Below are 22,047 nucleotides of genomic sequence, written 5' to 3'. Positions count from 1 at the left end.
ATGCAGTGGTACAAACCTTGAGGCAGTGATCCACAGCTGGTTATGAATAAAGCAACATTAATGTTTCCATCAAGTTTTATTACAGTAAACTTTACAACAGTACAGAAATTTGGTATGCCCTAGTTATATTCAAAATGATTTAGTTAAGCCCTCCATCTACGGGGCACATTCAACAGTTACATAATCAAAAAGCAACTGAACAGGTATTTGGGACTGAAACAAGAAGTGACACCAGAAGCCCTCACCAAACAATGTTGGGGACATAGAAGTCCAACAGCACTTAAAATGCTGTGAAGGCCTCATCTCTGATTTTAATTTGAAAGCAAATTTTAATTTACAGAACTTGCCTTTAAAAGGTGATACTGTATGTTCATGTAACTCCAGCGCCTTCAAATTTTTTTTTATATATAAACGGACCACATTTATTATACTTCACTTCTAAAAACCTAGATGAAACACGAGAAAAGAAGCTATACAACATGAATTGCAATAACATTAGAGGGTGGGGTGCAGGGATGGGAAGGGGGAGAGAGAGGGAGAGAGAAAATACTCCAACAGGGTTTTGATTTTCTTTTCCCCTGTTAGAGATAAAACATGAACAGCTAATCCCACTGTTCAGCAAGTTTTTTTTTGTGGTCATCATTTAGTAGGCAGGAAGAGTTTTACCAGTTTTTCTTTAAAAAAAATTTTTTTAAAGTCACTTATTGTCACCGAAGCTTGTCTAGATAACAGCAAGTTGAGAAAAGGTTGAATCTCCAAACCTATTAATGTAGGTACACCGGCTTCAGTAACGGCCCCCCTGCGACATTACCGGGGGCCTCAATCCAGACATTCCCATTGGCGGTCGAGGAGGTCCACCCTGGAAAGGAGGCACCATAGGAGGTCCCTGTCCATAGGGAGGCATGCCGCCAGGCAGGTATCCTGGCATTCCCTGGGGTGGGCCACCAAATTGACCTAAAAAGAAAGTTGAGAGTTCAAGTATGAACTTATCAAATTAAATAGGTCACCTTTACAAATATCAGAAATTTCTGATTTTTGTATATTTAATTTAGATATACAGCATGAAAACTGGCCCTTCCAGCCACAAGCCCGTGCCACCCAAATACCCCAATTAAGCTACAATCCCTACAGGTTTTAAAGGGTGGGAGGAAACCGGAGTGCCTGTTGGAAACCCATACAGACATGGGGAGAATGTACAAACTCTAACTGACAGCGCTGGATTCAAATCCCGATTGCTGGTGCTGTAACAATGTTGCGCTAATCGCTACATTAACTGTGTTCTGAACACTTTTTTGGCTATTACCCAGTAATACTTGAAGCCTGAAAAGGGAAAACAAAATAAGTTCTATGAAGTACCTTTTCTTCAAACCATATATTACAAAAATGTAACCTTATCGGTTTGGTACTTTCAGTAGTGAAAAGCATTCACTTTTTCCAATCCTGCTGGGCTGGGTCTTGAAGAATTTTTCACACAATTAACTAACTTCTAGCTTAACGTGATCAATTTTTGTAACTTAATGAACCTCAGCCCTCCATCTCAAAATGCTCCTCCCATCTTTTTCCTACATCCATGGTACAGAAGTTATTACATCCATCCCTTCTGCAGCTCTGATGGAAGCTGATCAACTTAACTCTTCCTTTCACTATGTAGGTCACTGCTAACCCTGGCCCTCTGCCCATCATTTAAAATCAGAGATCATAAAGTGCCACAAACACAGAAACTGATCGCTTTGACGTTCCAAGACCCCACTGATCATCAAGCATTTTTTTCTCCCAAAAGCTATCAAAGACTCTTGAACCTCCTCTTGGTACACTAATCATGGACTGCTTTAACAGCACAAAAGGATTGTCTGCATTATTGCAAATGACTAAACACTAAGATTACTGTGAGTATTATCTATCATGTATATTTATTGTTCCTTTTAATTTCATTCAATTAGTTTACTACCATAAATACGCACATCATCATCAAATTTGGTGGACCAACTTTTAAGGTAAAATTTAGGGGTAGACTATTACACGCATACTACTTTTGAACGCGAAAAGTCCCCGTGTCATTTGAGGTGTCGGGAGCTCAGGTGTTAAGTCTGCTTTCATGGCATTGGGAACTTGGACTGGTGGGCAGATGGGGCCAAAAATAGTAAGGTCTACTTTTACGTGCTATAAAAGGAAAATACCATATTTTGGGGCCAAAAATAGGATGAGGTAGGGTGTTGACATTTATATGGTATCAACTATCACACACATATTTTATGGTATTATAGCTTCACTATAAGCTTCTGATCAGCTGCACCAAATTTTTAGGCACATGTACATGGTACAATATATCTGACAATAAACTATTATTATAAATTAGACATACAGGTCATTTCAGCCCACAACTCCATGCCGCCCAATTTACACCCAATTAACTTACATCTCCAGTAGTTTTGAATTGTGGGAGGAAACCAGAGCCCCTTGGGAAAACCCAAGAGACATGGGAGAACATATCAACTCCTGACAGCACAGGACTCGAACCCTGGTCCAGATTGCTGGCGTTGTAAAGGAATTGCACTAACCGCTATGCAAACCGCGCTGTCCTATAACCTACATCTCCCAAACCAATTTTATTCCCTGCATTTTGCTTTCAAATCTACAACCCCCTGCAACTGCATTATACTACTCATCTACAGAACACAGGCAACTTACAATGTTATACTGACCAACCCACTTGTTTTTAGGATGTGGGAGAAATAAAGCACCAAAGGTTTGTCTCAGGAAGAACATGCAAACTTCATGCAGGATAAACTGTTTAGTGCCAAGTCAGAAGCATGATCAGCTGTGCCAAACACTGGCATACTCTGCTTTATGTCACATTTGCTGTTTGGATTAAATACAATGAACCAATGACCTTTATCTGGGAAAACTGAAGAGGTTGGATTAAATTCCTCAAAACATTGACCAGGAGATGCCATTTAAAATAAGGTGGTCAAAATGGTGATGAGTTCTAATAAGAGTAAATCATCTTCTTCCATCAGAAGGATCCCTATCTGGGGGGCATGGCAAGATGGCGTAAGGATCAGACGTGCCTTCCAGTCCTCTCCTGACTCTATCTTATTGTTTTGTCTAGAAATGCCCGTTAAAATTCTTTAAAAGTTTAGATAATTTCAGTGCTGTTAACTTAACTTATGATGGTACAATTGGTGGAAAAGAGCAAAAAAAAAATGACAACAGATCATCAAAAAACTACATTTTCCAAAAGTTCAAGTTTTGGAGCCTACCTACAGGAAAGACACCGGGACTCAGCGTGAAATGGATCCCAGGAGAGAGGTACAGTGTTCGGATGTAGAGCTCTATGTTACATCGGTAGAGCCCCCTAAAGAGGGCGCCAAACAGCCTTTAGAACAAAGAGTTACTCAAAGGCATTTGTCAACTGTAGAGGTGGCGCTGCAAACTGCATCTTTTGAGATACAAGAACCTATATAACTTGATGTACTGGGAGAATTTAATACATTATGGACTGGGGAAAACCCCGCCCAGCGTCCTCCAGTCATTGCTGGAGAGGCTATGGCTGGGATTTCCACACGCAGTCATACTACAAGGAAGGCAACCAGAATGAAGGAAGGAACAGAAGATCCTTTGGAGAAGAAGCAGGAATCTGTTGAGCCAAAATTTCTTCCAATTGAAAAGATTTTTGTGAATCTTGAATCTAAATTATCTTATACAATGCAGGGATTATCCAAGATTATGACTGAACTTGATACTAGGTTTAATACTTTGGTGAAAATACATTCTCAACAGATGGCTGAGTTTGGAGCTTTTAAGCTTGAAGTGAGAGATAAATTTAATTCGTGTGAAGAAGATATAGACGAAATACGGGATCAAGTTTTTGATGTGACCAAAATGGTCGAAGACTTACAAACTCAAAATAAAAATTTGGTGAAAAAGATTGATTATTTGGAAAACCAATCTAGATGGAACAATATAAAGATTATTGGTTTGCCAGAAGGTATGGAGGGACCAGACCCAAGAAAATTTTTTACTGAATGGATTCCGCAGGTGTTGGGTCAAGAACATTTCCCGGAAGGTATAATACTGGAACGTGCTCACAGAGCCTCGCGTAGAAGACCTATTTCAGGTCAAAGTCCAAGACCTGTTTTGTTCGTTGCTTGAATTATTACGACAGAGAAATAATTTTACGAGTGGCTATTAGAAATGTACAACAGAGAAAATCACCCTTGATGATTCAAAATAATCGAGTTTTCTTCTATGCAGATTTGAGTCAAGAAGTTATATTCCAACGACGGGAATTCAATCCTGCTAAAGAGTTGTTGTGGAAGAAAGGTTACAAGGCAACCTTTAAATACCCAGCTGTTTTGAAGGTTTTTCAAGATGGTTGCCAACCAAAGTTCTTTGATTCTCCAAAGGAAGCTATAGCATTTGCTCAAGAGCTGCCAATTACTCAGTTTCAACAGAGACATAGCCCGCCGCGATCTCTAAGGAGACAAGAGATGGAAGAAAAGAGCCGCGCTCCAAGAAGGAATGGTTGTAATGGTGACTCGGCAGTTGGAGCTGATTAAAAGAAGAGTTGTCCTTTTTTTTTTTCTGATGTTTTTTTAAAAAAAAGAGATATTAAATAGTTTAAGATGAAGTGAGAGTTGGGGGAGAGAACTGGATAGGCACTATTTCCTGAAAGTCATCTGCTACATGTGAGTTATCTCACACCCATTTTTTTTTGGGAGTTACCGCATTGTGCGGTTTAGACAGGAGGGGGTACTTTTAACCTCCTACCCGTTTTTTTTCTCCTTTTTTTGTATTATTAGATTAAAGAGTGAAGGGTTTTTTTTTGTTTCAATATTAAAAAAAGCATAAGTATTTGATTGTTTAAAAAACTAAAAATTGATGTGGCTTTTTTTGTAAAGTTTATTCAGTAGATAAGGAATATCTGAAATTTAAATGTGAATGGGATGGCTAAGTTTTTTTTATATTTTTTCTTTAACTTTAAGGTGAAAGGAGTGGTAATTCTGGTGTATATTATTTTGCTATTTTAGTTATAGAACGAAGGGAATAATGGTGAAAGTTATAAATTGAATTGTACAATTCTTAATGAGGCTTGAATTTTGTTTGTGGTTTATGCTCCATTTGTTGAAGATATAGATTTCGTTGTAGATGTGTTTTTATTATTTGGATATCTGAATTTTAACGTAATGATTGGGGATATTTAAATGTAGTATTGGAGCTTTTATTGGATAACTATTCAAGAGTAAAAGGGAAAAATGGTGGAAGAGTGCTAAAATTGAATTGTACAATGCTTAATGAGGTTTGAATTTTGTTTTAAGATGGTGGTTTATGTGACTAATATGATGATAGATGTGAAGTTAGTTGATATTTGGTGAAGGTTTATCTCTATAGAGAAAGTTTTTTTTCATGCTACAATTTTTTTTAAGAATTGATTATTGTTTAAGAATTTTTGATAATGTTACTAACTTTATTAATTTTTTATATTAAGTTTGAGTTAAATATATGTTTAATCTTAACTCCGTTTGTTAAATATATGCATTTAAGTTTGATTTAAATATGTTTTTTAAGTCTGATATCTTAGTATTAATTACTTTTCTTTTTGTTAGTATTTTAATCGGTTATGTTTTTGTTTTTTTTGTAAGTGGGTTTTTTTCTCACATATTATTAACTTTATTAATTCTTCACTCTTTATTTTGGTGGGGAAAGGTGGGGTTGGACTAATTTGAGTCGGGTTATTAATGTGCAATAATTATTGGGGAGGGTATAGTTTATTTAGATTACTGATATTGTATTGTAATTTTATTATTTTATTCTTAATTTTTTTAAATGTAATCCTATATGTTATTCATGTTATAAAATCTTAAATAAAGTTTAAAAAAAAAATATCTGAAAAGAAGGATCCCTATCTGGTAATCACACATCGAAAATGCCTGATAGGGTAAATGATTACAGAGATGTGCAAAAATAGCAATCCTTGTTGCTAGTTGGTCTAAATGGGAAAACTACAAGAGCTGACAATGCAAATGGGCCAAATTCCTTCGATACAATGATTTTAAGTCACTTGACTTGACTTAAAATAACATTAAACTAATTGTTTTTTTAAAAAAAAAATCACTAAATTAGGCAAATCCAAAAATCACTTGAGACAATCCTTTGAGATGTTTTTATATTTCCATTACTTTCAAACAGTATTTAACCATTATCAGAATAAAAATAATTTTAACCTGGAGGTGGCATAGGAGGTCGCATTGCAGCTTGCTGAGGTGGCATTCCTTGCTGTGGTGGCATCATGCCTCCCATTGGCCCAACTGGTGGTGGCCCCATTGCTGCTTGTCCCTGCCGAGGGATGTTACGCTGGTACTTTGGAAACTGAGCTCTCCTTTCCTCCTGAAAGGCAAAGGAAAGAAAATGGCAAAGGTACGTTAAATTTTCCCCTGCAGAGGACAATTTTTTTTATATAATGTGTAATTGAATTTGTATCTGTGTAGCAAAATTTAACTTTTTTTTTTAATACACACATTGTTAAATACAAATCTAGAATGACCCACACTTACCAAGGATATATCCTCATCTGGATGGATCAACTTACTAGTTGCACTAGTTGTGGTTAGAGTAGCAGGCTTACTAGTAACGGGCATGGCTGGCTTCGCCGTGGCGCTACTTGACGTGCTTGTGGCAGTAGCTGTAGATTGAGTGTAGGCCGGGAACGTGGGCTTTGGAGGCTCTGCAGTAGTAACAGGTGTGCTGCTCAAGGGTTTAAAATCTGTGCCCACAGGTCCAGAAACAGACGGCTGGCTCTGTTTAATCAATGAGAATCATATTAACAAAAATATCTCGGGGGGGGGGGGGGGAAGAAAACAAACAAAAGCCACAAGCAAAGCAGATTACCCCCAATAACATGCTATTCTCAGAATGAAGGTTTACAAGTTTTAATTGTTAGAACAATTAAAATTAATCTCAGTGTAAAAAGGCTGCAGACAAAATTAAGATTTTCTAATTCAATTGGAACAGGCAAACCTTCAATAGACTTTGCATCATTACAAAGCTGTAGATTGTGTTGGATTATATTTTTAGAAGGTATAAAATGCTATCTCTACAAAGTACAGCACACTACACCAGATTAACATTACACAGCCCATACACAACTCCAAAAGCCTCTAAAGCTAGTTTAATGCATGCTTAAAAATTATCCTGCAGGTGAAGCACGGAATGAGTCTAACACCAGAACAGATAGCGACTCCCTGCGTACTTGGGCTGCACTAGGAAACAGAGGCTTAGAGGAAGTTGAGAGGTTGGCTGAATTTGATGAAGCTGTAGTGGAGGTTGTAGTTGTGCTTGAAACACGAGTCCCCATCTGAAGCATAAAAAGAGCAGACAGTGAAAATCCTCAACAGCTGCCTGAACTCGATACAGCTAAAAGGATTGCTGTCAGAAATTCAAATGTACCTTATATGCTATTGTATAGGACGAATGGTGTATAGGACAAACCTGGAATTTCCACCTAAAATGTTGGTTTTGAGCAAAGCCCTCTGTATAAAATGACCACCCCCCACCCCAAAAATGGCACTTATCGCTGACCAGTGGATGCTGTTAAAAGCAAATCATAATATTTTAATAACAAATAATTTAAAAGTTTACATTTATTTGGATATTTTAAAATAATCCATCAGTTCCTGTAACAGGCCGCTTAAAGCATGTAGAGAGCCAACAGCAGTCAAACCCTGCGTAGGAACGCTGAGACTTCACAAATAACTAACAGGTCAGACGCAAGATTGCACTGGAGTCCAGGAAGATGGTGGTGGTGTTGCAACTTTATCACCAAGGAAAGAATTTTAGACCCCTTGTATAGGAAGACCTGATTTAAGTGAAATTTTTGGGTTTCGGGATCATCCTATACAACAGCATATACGGTATTAAAACCCAGAGGAAATGAATTTTCCAATAAATATTTTACTAATTCCTAGCTAAAGTGTCAATTGCAACAATTGACTAAATGAACTAAAATTATCCAGGCATCAGGAATTTGAGTGCAATAGAACAATGTGACGCACTTACTTGTCCAGCACTGGGGAAGAGAGGCTTGGCAATGGGGGGTTGTGGACCAGGTCCAGGTAGTGGTGCTCGACTGGGCACACCAGGAGCAGCCACAGGTTGCGACTGGGTCATAGATGGCCCACCCGGACGTGGAACAGGTGGGGGCATACCTAGAAAAGTAAACAAACACTACAGCACAAAACAATTTACAGGTCTCATGTTATTCAACAGCTCCAGCACTTTAAATTCCTTGATTTGCTACCAATTTGCTTCATTGAATTATGTTCAAATAAAAACTGTTTATTAAACATGCATTGAAACCACAAAATTCAGCTAAATGCACTTTAAAAAGCCAAGAATCATACAATTCCTATTTTAATACACAACTAATCCACATATTGAAAAGTGATCAACAAATTTTTCAGTAGAGAAATTTACTGATTATTTATTTTATTTAGACATACAGCACAATAATAGACCCTTTCGGTCCACAAGCCCATGTCGCCCAAATTGATCTATGACCCCGGTATGTTTTGAATTGTGGGAGGAAACCGGAGCCACCAAGGAACACCTATGCAGACAGGGGAGAACATACAAACTCCTTGCATAGCACTGGTAATGAAAGTATTGAAGTGAATTCAATGTGAATGCTCATCATTCTGCCAACTGAACTAACAGCTTAGTTAAAATAAGCTAATTAACACCAGTGCATCCAATTGATAAAACGAAAATTAACATTGCATCAAACTAAACCAGTCACTAAGGAAGATCAGATTTGAGTTGCATTACAAATTAAAAGGTTTTAATAGTTCAGCTCAAACCACGGCCTCATGCGCTGCCAAACCAAGGCCACCCGTAAATTGGAGGAGCAACACCTAATACTCCACCTGGGCCCTGTCCAACCCGATGGCATTAACATCAACTTCTCCAGTTCCTCCTAGTCTACTCCGTTTTCCCTCTTCCGCATCCCTCTGCCTTCCTTCCTCCAGCTCTCCACCCCCTTCCCTCTCCATTCAGAGCCACTCCCCTCTCCATTCAGAGCCACTCCCCTCTCCATTCAGAGCCACTCCCCTCTCCATTCAGAGCCACTCCCCTCTCCATTCAGAGCCACTCCCCTCTCCATTCAGAGCCACTCCCCTCTCCATTCAGAGCCACTCCCCTCTCCATTCAGAGCCACTCCCCTCTCCATTCAGAGCCACTCCCCTCTCCATTCAGAGCCACTCCCCTCTCCATTCAGAGCCACTCCCCTCTCCATTCAGAGCCACTCCCCTCTCCATTCAGAGCCACTCCCCTCTCCATTCAGAGCCACTCCCCTCTCCATTCAGAGCCACTCCCCTCTCCATTCAGAGCCACTCCCCTCTCCATTCAGAGCCACTCCCCTCTCCATTCAGAGCCACTCCCCTCTCCATTCAGAGCCACTCCCCTCTCCATTCAGAGCCACTCCCCTCTCCATTCAGAGCCACTCCCCTCTCCATTCAGAGCCACTCCCCTCTCCATTCAGAGCCACTCCCCTCTCCATTCAGAGCCACTCCCCTCTCCTTGTTTGCTGGTGTGCCCTCCCTCCCTTTTCCACCTATTACCTCTTGCCTGGGGGGCTGTGCTCCTCCCTTCCGTACCATTTTGTTCAGATGCCTGTCTACATTTTGCTCATTCCTTGATGAAGGGCTCAAGCCTGAAACATTGATTATGTATCTTCATCATTGCTACCTAAAGTATGCTGTTGGACCTGTCAAGTTTCTCCAGCGTTGTGTTTTTACTTTTATAAAAAGATTTTGATGTCTTGTCAGAATTTCTCAGTATTATAGATATACACCTAGACCACCTTCAGTTCGGTCATTTCTTCAAATATTTTGAGTAGGTTCTGATTTTCTTTTTGAGTGATCTCATTTCTACCTATTGGAAGCATAGAATTTGTTCTCCACTTCCCATAAAAGTGTACTAATAAACCTCAAATCAAGACAGAGAAAATTCCCTGTAATAGCTTGTGCTCCAAGCACAAGGATCTATGATTCCACTCAATGGCTGAAGCCATTTCTTTCCCCTTCCTTAAAAAAATGCTGCCTGCAGAACAGCTAGCCAACTTCTTGAACCCTTGCAGTGCTACCAAAGTGACACTGAATCAAGAGTCTGGGATGTATCACAACACTTAAAGAACAGCAATAAGTCACAATGGCAGAGAAACTGGAGGGCGACCAGAAGGTGGCGGTGGCACTTGCTGCTCCTTCTTGGTGGTAATGGCTGCATATTTGGGAAGTGCGGAATACCTACATCGACTATCGAGCAATTTAATTGGTGTGACGTACTATCATTGAATTACTAAATCCAAATAAGGAACACAAAGCACAACTTTAAAAAATGTTTTTCATGTTACAGTGGTAGTGTTCGTTAGCACAGCCTATCAAACACAAACTGAATAGACTGCCCGTTATACTGATCCAGACTACGCAACCTTGCAAGATCACTTCTCTTGAAAAACATAGTGAACCAAATGGGTTTTTACAACAACCTTCCAATCAGAATTACCAGATTTTCATTCCCAATTAATTTAAAATGACGTATACGTCAAGTTCATCAGACTGCTGGTTTAGCAACTAAAGTATGTTTCCGATTAACTGAAAAATGATCAACCAAACCTGAGGATCCAAGTTTTTTTCTCCAGGTGAGACACATCACAATTTGAAAAAAAAAGAAAATTTAACCATGCTCAAGTTGGGTTACAGGGAATCAGTTTTACAAAGACATTTGTCAACAAGTTACACATTGAAGGAAAGGATACCACTGATTATTTATTCATAAACTGTCATTTTTTTTGCCATGAATTACTACAACTTTATGATAACTTGCATTGTGGCATTCTCAGAATTTGAGTCTCCCTGCTCAAGCCGCACTTTCTCCCCGCTTGCCCACCCAAGCCGCGTTCTCTTCCCACTCCCTCTGTCAAATACCCCTTCAGAGGGGTTGCTGAAATTCTGCTGGACAACAATCCCTGTGCAATCTCCTACCACTTACACACAAGGTAAGACCTCAGGCTCCCGGGCAGTAATAGCGACAGTGGTGGGGAGGCGTTGGGGATTGGCAATAGCCGATACAAGTATGCACCTGATGCTAGGGCTGCTTTTAAGTGAAAATTCCCAAATATATGAAAAATCCATCTATAGGTCTGGTCTCAAGCATTTTGGATAATCAGAAACATACTTTTATTTATTGTGAACGTGTGGTTCAGTGTCTGAAACATCCCACCTTTTTACAAGAAAGCTTTGCCAAGTAATACCAAAAAAGTCAACCTTTCAGGTCTTTTGTTATTTTTGTATATGCCAGAAAGTACTTTGATGAAAGTACTATTGTGTTAGTAAATATCTTAAATGTTTAAAATGATTATTCTCTGCAATACAGACCTAAGTTGCCACCAGCCATTTTCAAATACCCACCAGGGTGCATGCCTGGCATCATGGGTGGCATTCCAGGTCCTGGAGGCATCATTCCACCCATAGGCATCATTCTGCAAACAAAAATAATTATATTGTAGCTAGAAACAGTGCAGCTGGGCAGCCACACAACTCCAGTGACCCAGATCTCAGGTGCTTCCATTTACTTCCAAAGGTTGGCTGCAAATTAATTGGCCATCACATTTTACCTGCTCCAGGTGGACGATTTGAGAATCATTGCATATTTGATTAGGTTATGGGGAAAAAGAAGACAGGATTGCTCCTATTTGTGACAGAGACTTGATCAAACAAATTTCTTTCTACATTGTGAAAACATACAAGAACACATGAGCTTGGTGAATTTATTCAATGAATAGTTGACTCATGGGAAACAAAAGCACTAAACTTCACTGAATTAGCTGGTACAGAACTGTAATGTGTCCGAAAACAAGGATGTTGGGTAGTCAAAGGCTGCAGGGGCTCTTGATCCTGACAGCTACTTCTGTCCAGAAGTGCACACATAAACAGATTTTAATTAAACCAGAACACTTTAGAAAGGAATTACCATATATACTCATGTAATCATCAATTTTTCTTTTGGACATTTCCAGGCCAAAAAAAGGATGGGTTGACTTTTACACTGGTCAAACTTTGACCCTCAGAAGAACTTGCATCGTTCAAGGCATCATGAGCTCAGATGGCTGGGTCCGAGTAGTAAGTCTTCAGTTGGGGTATGGGGAACTAGGATGGGTGGGCAGCCAGGGCAAGGATCCGCGGATAGGAGATCGCATTGGTTGAGAGACCAGGTTATCAAGAGTTCAGATGGGTGGCCAGTTGTGGCGAGGATCCACAATCGGGAGCTTGGATGGGCGTGTGGTCAGGGCCAAAAATAAGGGGGGGGAGGGGGTTGACTTTTACATAGGTCATACAAAAATACCCGCTATCTGGTCCAAAAAAGAGGGGGGGGGGGGGTTGACAATTACATGTTATCAACGACTGCACGAGTATACATAGTATTATCATGGTACTATTCCAAGAATCTCTGTTGAGACTGAAAAGGAGACAAATAAGGAGAACAAGGTCATGCTATGGAAGAAAAAAAAACTATAAAATGCTGAAGGTTTAAATACTTTTACACCAACACAAATAATTTTGTTACAATAATTAGGTGATTTATAAGGGTGCACTTACTTTCACCAAGTTATCTTATCACACAGAGAGCAAGTCCCTTTTACAGCACAATGCATTGGTGTGAAAAGGAAATATGCAACTTAATTTTAAAAATTCTCATCTTTTAAAAACATCACAAGGCAGAGGCAAAATAAAATACTGACCCTGGAGGCATTCCTGGCATCACAGGGGGCATCCCTGGCATCATGGGAGGAACACCTGGTACGACAGGTGGCACTCCTGCAAAGGAAAATAAATTAAACCATGTAAAAATATGAATTTATCATCTAAAGTTACTGGAGAGAGGGAGCTGCTCAATGACCTTGCACTGGTCATTAACATAGCAATCCAATGGTCTGGGGGAGAAACAAGCTGCAATAACATTGCATACTGATCATCTCTCATGGGAAAAGCATGCATTGTTAAGAATGGCCATGTGTTATTTCTGCCCCACAGCCATCAAGCCCATTGTTTCAAACCAGCAACCATGGAAACAAAGTCAAAGAGCCCCAATAACATCTGTAAATTCCAGGGCTTAGTAAAAGAATGAAAGGGATTCCTAGCATCCTAGGAGTAATGACTGGCGCTAATGGTAGAACACAACACAAGAAATATCCTATCGAGCCTGCTCCTCCATTTAATGAAATCATGGCTGATCTGATAAGTCATCTTGGTATCCATGCATAAGAAAAATATTCAACCATGTCAGTGTAACACATCACGCGTTATTTACTAGTTCAGTATATACCTAATGTGTGATCCTGACATTAGACTGCAAGCCAATCAATCTAAGGAATTCATCATTCATGTTTGAAAGAGCAATGTGGACAATCCGAACTACAAAAGTTATAGACCAATATCATATATGTAGTGCAAAAGGATTTGTATAAGACAGGAAAGAAGTTCCCATTACCTGGAGGAATTCCTGGTGCACCTGGTACATTGTGCATACTTGACTGGCTTATATTTGAAATGAAGTTCTGCTGTGGCTGCACACCCTGTTGCTGGTATGAAGTCCCAGCTTCTGTATCATCATCATCAAACTCATCAGAATCATCATCTTTCTGCTTCTTTTTCTGACTTTCAGCTGGTGGAAGAGGTTAAAAAAAATTAAACTGCATCTTGAAAGAGCATGGTCACAATTGTAATCATATTGCACCTTTCCTTCAGATATTATCATATAACCATATACAGCACAGAACAGGCCAGTTTGGCCCTACTAGTCCATGCTGGAACAAATCCCCACCCTCCTAGTCCCACTGACCAGCACCTTATCCTTTAACAGTGTTCTCTGATTAAGAACACTTCCAGAAAGAAAGAACATACAATTACATCTCAAGATCTACTTTTCTGGTAGGAAAGTTTGGATCTGAAGGCCTTAGGTCAGATTGAACACAAAGTTATTTTTGTAAGAAAAACTAGAGAAATTGTTCCTCTTGTTACATTTTTTTCTCCTGAAATAATATCTTCACCCAAGCGAAACTAGCCAGGTAGTCCAGACAACAATAATAAATTAGAAAGCAAATACAACCTTAAACCCACACGACAGATCTGAAAAATCTTCATTTTAAGATTGCATCAAAACAATCCATTATTAAAAGCATAACTTTTTAATCTACAGCAATTGGTTATAATACTCAAAGGGCCAAGATTAATACTCTGCAATCCAATTGTGAAAGGTACAAGGAATATCTGGATAAGACCCAGATCAGAGTATCCAAATACTCTTTAGTTGCCTGGATATGCTCACTCACTTAGATTTCTAACACTTGAACATCATGAGGTTAAGCAAAAATAGTGCTGCAAAAAAAATTCAGTAATAGATGTGGCTGAAAATTGATAAACACCTTTAAGTAGGTGATGCAGCAACTTCTCATTAACTAATTATACAAAACCACTAGGTAGATTTATAACTATTTAATCTGGTCAAAAGAAATGCTACACTGCTAAACGTGATGTTATTTGGATGGAATATTTCATAAGCCTGTTCATCTGTGTAAACAAGAAAATAATTCATGATCATCACAAAGCTTAATAATTCATTGAACATTAAAATTTGATATTAAAATCCGAATCAACAGCTGTGCAGTAAGACCAGTGTGGTCAACCAAATCTACAGATGTTATGTTACATTGGTATATCACGGGCAAGGCTCCATATAAAGAGTTTGCTCAACTTATCCGCCTGTAGGCAAAGCAGTTCAAACATACCAAACCGTCATCTGTTTATGGGGCTAAAGAAGTGACAATTCAAAGATTATTACCTCAATTAATCATCTCATTCAAGTTCCTGTCCAGTAACTTCGACGAGAAACTCCAAAATTTGGCAACAAGTTTCAAGCGTGAAAATGACTGCTAATATTTGCAATCAAATTTTGGAGGTAAAAGCCATTTTCTGACATGACTGCAGCAACTATATTTCAGTAGTACAGTAAAACTTTGTTAGAACGTGGTAGTTGGGGTCCAAGATTTCATACCGTGTTACAGCCGAGTCGTGGAATAGATGCATATACATCATGATTCGGGAAGCAGGAAAACAGAATACTGCGACTCAAACCCTATAACAAGATCTTTAAACTCCACATATTAACATACACCTCTTGTAAATGAATCATAAAAGTCCATTTTTGAGTTTGTGGCTGTTAGCCACTGTTAGCCTAGCATCCTAAAATCAATGTTTGGGGTCCACTATAAGCGATTTTGCGGATTAACGAATCGTGTTCAAACAAGGTTTCACTGTATTATTCATTTGAAATGTAACACTCTGGAAGGCCACAAATTTTAAATTGTACGCACAGAATGGTAACAGGCCCTTCCAGCCCATAAGCCATGCCACCCAATTAACCTACAACCCTGTACATTGTGAAGGGTGGAAAGAAACTGGAGCACTTGCGAAAACCACGTAGATTCAGGGTGCAGGTACAAACTCCTTCCAGACAGTGCCAGATTCAAACCCAGGTTTGCTGGTGCTGTAACAGTGTTGTGCAGACTGCTAAAGCTAACTGTGCTATCTTTAGACCTTAACAAATGCAATTTATTTTGATCTGCTTTTTACTAGTCCAAGGCACTGCAGAACCAACTATCAACTAGGAGTTAATCTTGTCAGGAAAGAGAAAATTGCTGGAGAAAGACATCTAAATCAATTAATTACGACATTCCAAATACTTACCTTGAGTCTTCTGTTCAAGTAGACGCCTCCTTTCTTCCATATCCTTTTCTGGAATGCCCTCCATTCCATAGATTTCCAGCTCTATGTCAGTTCTTCCCGGGATTGCATTTGGAACTGCATCGATTGTTTCCTTATGAACCTATAAAGGCAGAAACAACCCCAGACATTTCAAAAACAGCTGAAAATTCAATGAACATTAGTACAATGAAAATACACATAATCAGAGCAACTCTAAAAACATTAAGCATGATTTGTAAAATTGAAAATGACACATTCTCAAAACTATTTGTTATATTAATTCAAGCTCAGTTTCAGAAAATGCAACTTGATGAAGGGCTCAAGCCCTTGATTTTTTTTTAACCTTTGCTACATAAAGGCACTATTTGACCTGCTGAGTTTCTCCACCATTTGTGTTTTTTTCCCCCCACAAAACGCAAATCAGAGTTTTGAGCAAGGTCACAGAATTCCTGTTAAGAATTTTAACTTTTCTCTTAAGGTACAGAGGGGTTATTTCTAGGCTTAATATGCATTTTAAGGATATAGTTTTTTTGTATATTTCTATATACATACATTGTGTTTGTATGTGTGTGTGCAAGAGAGAGAGAGCATGCGCGCGCATATATACACAGACTTTAAAATATTAAATAAACTACAATTAAAAAATAATAAATTTAGAATCAGCTAAGTTCTTTGTGACCAATAAAGTTTACAGCAGTGATGTGGCCACATAACACAAAAATTATTCTTCAGAGATCCATGTAACAGCAACAAGTGCCAAATCTAAACTGCAACTCTTAATATACAAGCCTCAAATGATGGACATTATTTAGTTTCTGCAAAACTATTCTTGGGAATGCCTCAAGACATTCCTCATTAAAAATTCAGACAAATCTTTCACCTTTTTGTCATGCATTAGAAGCTGAGTAAAGATGGGCAATTTATTCCAGTCACTAAAATACTGAAGCAGTAATTAAGCCATTGTCATAAGTTGAACCAAATGTTATAACCTCAGCACTGTTTGATACTGAGCAAACAGGTCAGACTGCTACTAAGTAAACTCTATTATCATCATCTTCAGGAAGAAGGTACAAAAGCCTGAGAAACCAGCAACTCTAGGTGAAAGAGCAGTTTCTTTCCAATTTTTACCAGGCTTCACCAATCATGAACTACCCCTGCAGGACAAAAAGGCTCATCTGTACTACAATAACTATAGCTTTGTTTTCTTAAAAGAGAGAAAATTATCTATTTTTTGTATTCATCATCTATAATTTAACTTAATGTTGTAATATTATTCCTATTGTAGCTTTAAAAAAAAAATTAAGTACCTGTTTGGCTGTAGCAAACAAGTATTGCACAGCATATGTATATTGTACATGTTTTAATTCAATTATCTTTAGAAACTTTAAACCAGAATCATAAATCTTGATCAAAAAAACCACAAATGCAAATGAATTAATTGATATGTAATAGAATTCAGTTTATTCACCAGCAAATACTGCTCATTTCCTTCTGTGGTATCAGGAAGACTTGGATAAACCAGCAAATTAAAGTTTGGTTTTGAATGATCAATCAAATAGGATACAATCTATTGTAGGGCAGTGTGTCCCCAGTATTAAATGTACAACACTCAAAGCACATCAAAATATTAGTTACCTTGTTACTTTATTGGTACAAGGTTTTACTGTTTTTAAATTAAGACAATTTCTAACATGGTTGAAGCAGATTCCTGACATAGATATCCATAATACCCAATTACATTCAATTAACTTAACAATTCCTTACTATTTTCGAAAGTGGAGGAAACCAGGGTATCCAGGAAAAATTAAACTTGGAATTTGAACCCAGGTCGCTGAAAGTATTGAAACATGTAGCTGCTCAGTGCATGGATATTTCAGAAAAGCCACTTTACTTAAAATATAAAAGGTCACATTACTAAATTAGATTTCAAGTTTCTTTACAATCCACTGACAGCTCTCAGAATTCAAATATACAGAAAATTAGTATTCCTCCAAAAGGCTATTTACAAATTAGTCACATAAAAGGTCCATAATTCAAACGACAACCTGTGATAAGATTAATGCACTACAAAAATTCAATACATACTAATCCAACTGTAGTTATTACTTACAAACTGGGAAAACCATTACCAAATTATTCTTTAAAAAGAAAGTTCACAATTTTCTACTGGGGCAAGAGGATATCTATTTCACTTCACCTACTGTATCATATCTGTGACAATTAGAGTCACAGTCCTCACCCAAATAGCCATTTTCCACTCTGACTGAAATTTCTTCTTTGGCTTGGCTTCGCGGACGAAGATTTATGGAGGGGGTAAAAAGTCCACGTCAGCTGCAGGCTCGTTTGTGGCTGACCAGTCCGATGCGGGACAGGCAGACACGATTGCAGCGGTTGCAAGGGAAAATTGGTTGGTTGGGGTTGGGTGTTGGGTTTTTCCTCCTTTGCCTTTTGTCAGTGAGGTGGGCTCTGCGGTCTTCTTCAAAGGAGGCTGCTGCCCGCCAAACTGTGAGGCGCCAAGATGCACGGTTTGAGGCGTTATCAGCCCACTGGCGGTGGTCAATGTGGCAGGCACCAAGAGATTTCTTTAGGCAGTCCTTGTACTTTTTCTTTGGTGCACCTCTGTCACGGTGGCCAGTGGAGAGCTCGCCATATAATACGATCTTGGGAAGGCGATGGTCCTCCATTCTGGAGATGTGACCCATCCAGCGCAGCTGGATCTTCAGCAGCGTGGACTCGATGCTGTCGACCTCTGCCATCTCGAGTACCTCGACGTTAGGGGTGTGAGCGCTCCAATGGATGTTGAGGATGGAGCGGAGACAACGCTGGTGGAAGCGTTCTAGGAGCCGTAGGTGGTGCCGGTAGATGACCCATGATTCGGAGCCGAACAGGAGTGTGGGTATGACAACGGCTCTGTATACGCTTATCTTTGTGAGGTTTTTCAGTTGGTTGTTTTTCCAGACTCTTTTGTGTAGTCTTCCAAAGGCGCTATTTGCCTTGGCGAGTCTGTTGTCTATCTCATTGTCGATCCTTGCATCTGATGAAATGGTGCAGCCGAGATAGGTAAACTGGTTGACCGTTTTGAGTTTTGTGTGCCCGTGAACTACTCTTTGCAGATGATGCCGCTTTAGTTGCCCATTCAGAGCCAGCTCTTCAGCGCTTGACGTCCTGCTTTGCGGAAACTGACAAAATGTTTGGCCTGGAAGTCAGCCTGAAGAAAACTGAGGTCCTCCATCAGCCAGCTCCCCACCATGACTGAAATTTAGGCAATTGCCTAATAACCACATAAATACCACCACTAAAAATGCACCAAAGTTCTCCATTCACCTTCCAAGTTCTGGAACATAGGTTTACACTTCACCTACCATTATGACAGAATGATGCACAGCACAAATTGAAGACCTGGATTCTATTTTGGTCTAAACTCATCTCAATCAGCTGTATTTGTAACGATGTTCTATTTTAGGATTTGCAGTCCATATGCGCCAGCATGCTGATATATCCATCTACTGAATGGCAACTACATTCAAAGCTATTCATGGAATGGAAATATTTAGGACAAGATGCAAAACTATACATTTGCTGGCAACTGTCTGCCTTGAATGTCACATCATATAAAAGATTTAAACCCCTATTCCACAATGATTTCTTGCACACCCTTTATTCAATAATATTAATCAAAACAACACAAAAAGCTTTGGTAATGAAACATATCTACATTATTTCCAGTTGAATGCATAAGTACAACTTACCTGCATGCAGTGAATTGCAAGACCTGGACCTGTATACAACTTTTTATGGCAAATATGACATTTGAAATGTTTTGCTTTCTGATGCTGAATTAGAATCTTTTCATCATCAAAGTCCCTGTTGCAATACCTGAATTACTAGTTAAGGAAAAGAAATAAAAAGCTTGCCTGTTCAAAAAAATACAACAAAAATTACTTGATTAGCACAAATAAATGAAATCAAAGGATAATTGGATTAGTACAAGAAAATTGTGCAGAAGCAAAACATCAAATATTACTTAACTAAATAGTTGAGTAGGCACAAGGTCCTCCCCATTTCTAATTCTACGAACTACCACACAATAAATACAACCCGTAAGTTTATGAAACATCTTGTCAACTTAAAAACATTACTCCCACTAATATTGTAATGATTTACTCCCAATACGTCATTAAAATGCATTTCAAAAATTTATAAATTAACTATGTCATGGAACCAGCAACACTATAACCATGACACTTTTGGCTTTGGATTATGCTTACTTTCTTAATCAAGCCAATGCTTTTTGAGACTATAGTATATAAAACCTAGATAAGAACAAATAAACAAGGTGATGGAAGAACCCCGTAGTTCAAGTAGCATCTGTGGAGGGAAATAGACAGCCGACGAAAGATAAAGACTGACCCCACTATGCAGGGGGGTCTTGAAGGCTCTAACCCAAAGAGCAACTATTACTACCCCTGACCTCCAAATGACATTGCTCAACCCAAGATCCTCCAGAAGACAAGAGACTGGAGATGCTGGAATTTACCAGTATATTGATTTTGCTCCAGATCCCAGTCATTCTTGGTGTAAAAACACAATGCTAGAGAAATTCAGCAGGTCAAACAGTTTATTTTATATAGCAAATATAACTGATATTTCAGGCTTGAGCCCTTCATCAAAAATGTGGGTGATGGGAGGAAAAAGGGAGCAGAGACCCAAAGGCAGGATGTAACAGGCAGTTATGGTAAGGAAGACACAGCAACAAACAGATGGGGGGGGGGGGGGGGGGGAGAGAAAGAAGGATGGCTGATCCATCCATCTCAGCAGCCTCCCTGTTCCACCCCCCTAATGCCTCCTGCCTTTGGGACCGTGTTCTTCCCTCTACCCCTCTGGCTGACCATTTTGTTCGTGCTCCTGCTGACATGTTTTCCCCCCCCATACCTTAATGATGGACTCAAGCTCAAAAGATTGGTTTTAAATCTTTGCTATATAAAGAACACTGTGTAACCAGCAGTTTCTCCAGCATTTTTACTTTTTTCCTTCTCCCATTTCTCCACATTTGTTATTCTGATCTGTAATCACTGCACTTTTACCTATATGAAGGCCTTGGTTATGTATTTTTGCTATATAAAATGCACCGTTTAATCTGCTGAGTTTCTCCAGCATTGTGTTTTTTACTTCAACCACAGTGTCTACAGCCTTTCATGTTTTACTTTTTTAAATTATATCATGCATATTACTTTCTTAATGACAATACAAGGAACCCAGAACTTCAGAATATTATTCAGACGGGATTAATAACATTTGGCCCCCAAAAATGCTTTGCAAAACTGGTTAGTATTTTGGGACAAGACTTTAGGATCCAGGTTGATGTTAATGCTCCACAACTGGAAATACCAAGTCAAAAAGAGCCTCTTCACGTCATGAAGGTGAGGGTAGCCGACACACGATAAAAGGGGAGGCTTCACCCTCAGAGGGGAGAGGAAACCCCGGACGCCATTTTACTCGGGCGGCTGACTGGCTGCAAGGCTTCAGCCCAAAACATTGGTTATGTATCCTAATCTTTGCTATATAAAGAACGCTGTTTGACCTCCTGAATTTCTCAAGCATCGAGCTTTTACTTGGATTCTTCCCCACACAAGCTCACCTACATAAGCAGTCTGCCGGCTGGTTGCAAAGAATTTACAACACTAATACACCGCCCTCCCCCACTCCACAGCGGCTCGAGGCTCTGCAGAATCTCCCTGCTTGCGCCATCGGCTTCTTTGTCCTCAGGGCCGCAGGCACAGTTAATGGCGGCACCAAGACAAGGATACCAGCACCACGGCTTCATCTGCTTCTTCTTCTTGCGGCCCATCCTGCGAGGACTTCCTTCTCTTCCCGACTGCAGCGACGAATCAAAGGTGGTGGAGGGGTGAAAAAAATAAAGGGCAGGATGACTTCGACGGCCAACAATCGTCTCTCTCGCCGCCGCAGCGACAGCAAAACAAAATGGCGCCCCGTCGTGGTGTTGCCCCACCTGACAACATCCGGCCTCGCGATTGGCTGTACTGACAAAGGCGGTCGCCAGGGCAGCGCCAAAGAGGCCTGTACATCCCGGGCCCCCTAACTGGTAATGTCGCTGTGGTTTCGGGCTCTCTCCTTCCAATTCAAGTGTTTCAACTTAGAAATCAGCTGGATTCCTGCAGGATCAACATTCTGGAGATGGACACCTGGAGCAATCCAATCATTTTCTCCACCA

General features: G+C 39.6%; 2 protein-coding genes across 6 annotated transcripts in view; one reads left to right on the top strand and one right to left on the bottom strand.

The window, feature by feature from the left end:
• The window catches only part of adap2 (ArfGAP with dual PH domains 2), a 67,436-nt gene extending 62,031 nt beyond the window's left edge, over window positions 1-5,405 (top strand). The window contains exons 11-12 of one of the 2 annotated variants that reach the window (XR_011354833.1): window positions 1,781-1,886; window positions 4,255-4,320. Coding sequence is in view for 1 of the 2 variants with exons in the window: in XM_069929836.1 (XP_069785937.1) it covers window positions 4,255-4,559 (305 nt within the window). In the remaining variant the exon portion in view is untranslated. Of the gene's footprint in view, window positions 1-1,780; window positions 1,887-4,254 lie in introns of both variants that reach the window. The other variant, XM_069929836.1, reaches the window with a different exon arrangement.
• On the bottom strand, window positions 58-21,825 carry znf207a (zinc finger protein 207, a). 4 transcript variants are annotated; one of them, XM_069929832.1, is made up of 11 exons: window positions 21,623-21,825; window positions 19,565-19,691; window positions 15,798-15,936; window positions 13,543-13,716; window positions 12,794-12,869; window positions 11,430-11,533; window positions 8,056-8,204; window positions 7,250-7,354; window positions 6,555-6,797; window positions 6,225-6,387; window positions 58-954 (listed from the first exon to the last, which is right to left on the bottom strand). In XM_069929832.1, exons 1-11 carry the CDS (start codon window positions 21,661-21,663, stop codon window positions 785-787), a joined length of 1,491 nt encoding a protein of 496 aa, XP_069785933.1. In that variant the 5' UTR covers window positions 21,664-21,825; the 3' UTR covers window positions 58-784. The 4 variants fall into 4 exon arrangements, with proteins under 4 accessions (XP_069785933.1, XP_069785934.1, XP_069785935.1 ...); XM_069929833.1 differs by having other exon boundaries at window positions 11,463-11,533; XM_069929834.1 differs by lacking the exon at window positions 7,250-7,354.
• Window positions 21,826-22,047: the final 222 nt, after the last annotated feature.

The sequence above is a fragment of the Narcine bancroftii genome, chromosome 3 (genome assembly GCF_036971445.1).
Source record: "Narcine bancroftii isolate sNarBan1 chromosome 3, sNarBan1.hap1, whole genome shotgun sequence".
Lineage (NCBI taxonomy): Eukaryota > Metazoa > Chordata > Chondrichthyes > Torpediniformes > Narcinidae > Narcine > Narcine bancroftii.
This window is presented reverse-complemented; position numbering and strand designations above follow the sequence as displayed.

Bases quoted from the DNA above. Each gene is read 5' to 3' on its own strand.
- znf207a (XM_069929832.1), bottom strand. From the start codon at position 21,663: ATGGGCCGCAAGAAGAAGAAGCAGATGAAGCCGTGGTGCTG. The intron at 13,717-15,797 runs GTAAGTATTTGG...CTCTTCCACCAG, and splicing joins ACTTGAACAGAAGACTCAAG to CTGAAAGTCAGAAAAAGAAG. The intron at 7,355-8,055 runs GTAAGTGCGTCA...TTTATGCTTCAG, and splicing joins TCTTCCCCAGTGCTGGACAA to ATGGGGACTCGTGTTTCAAG.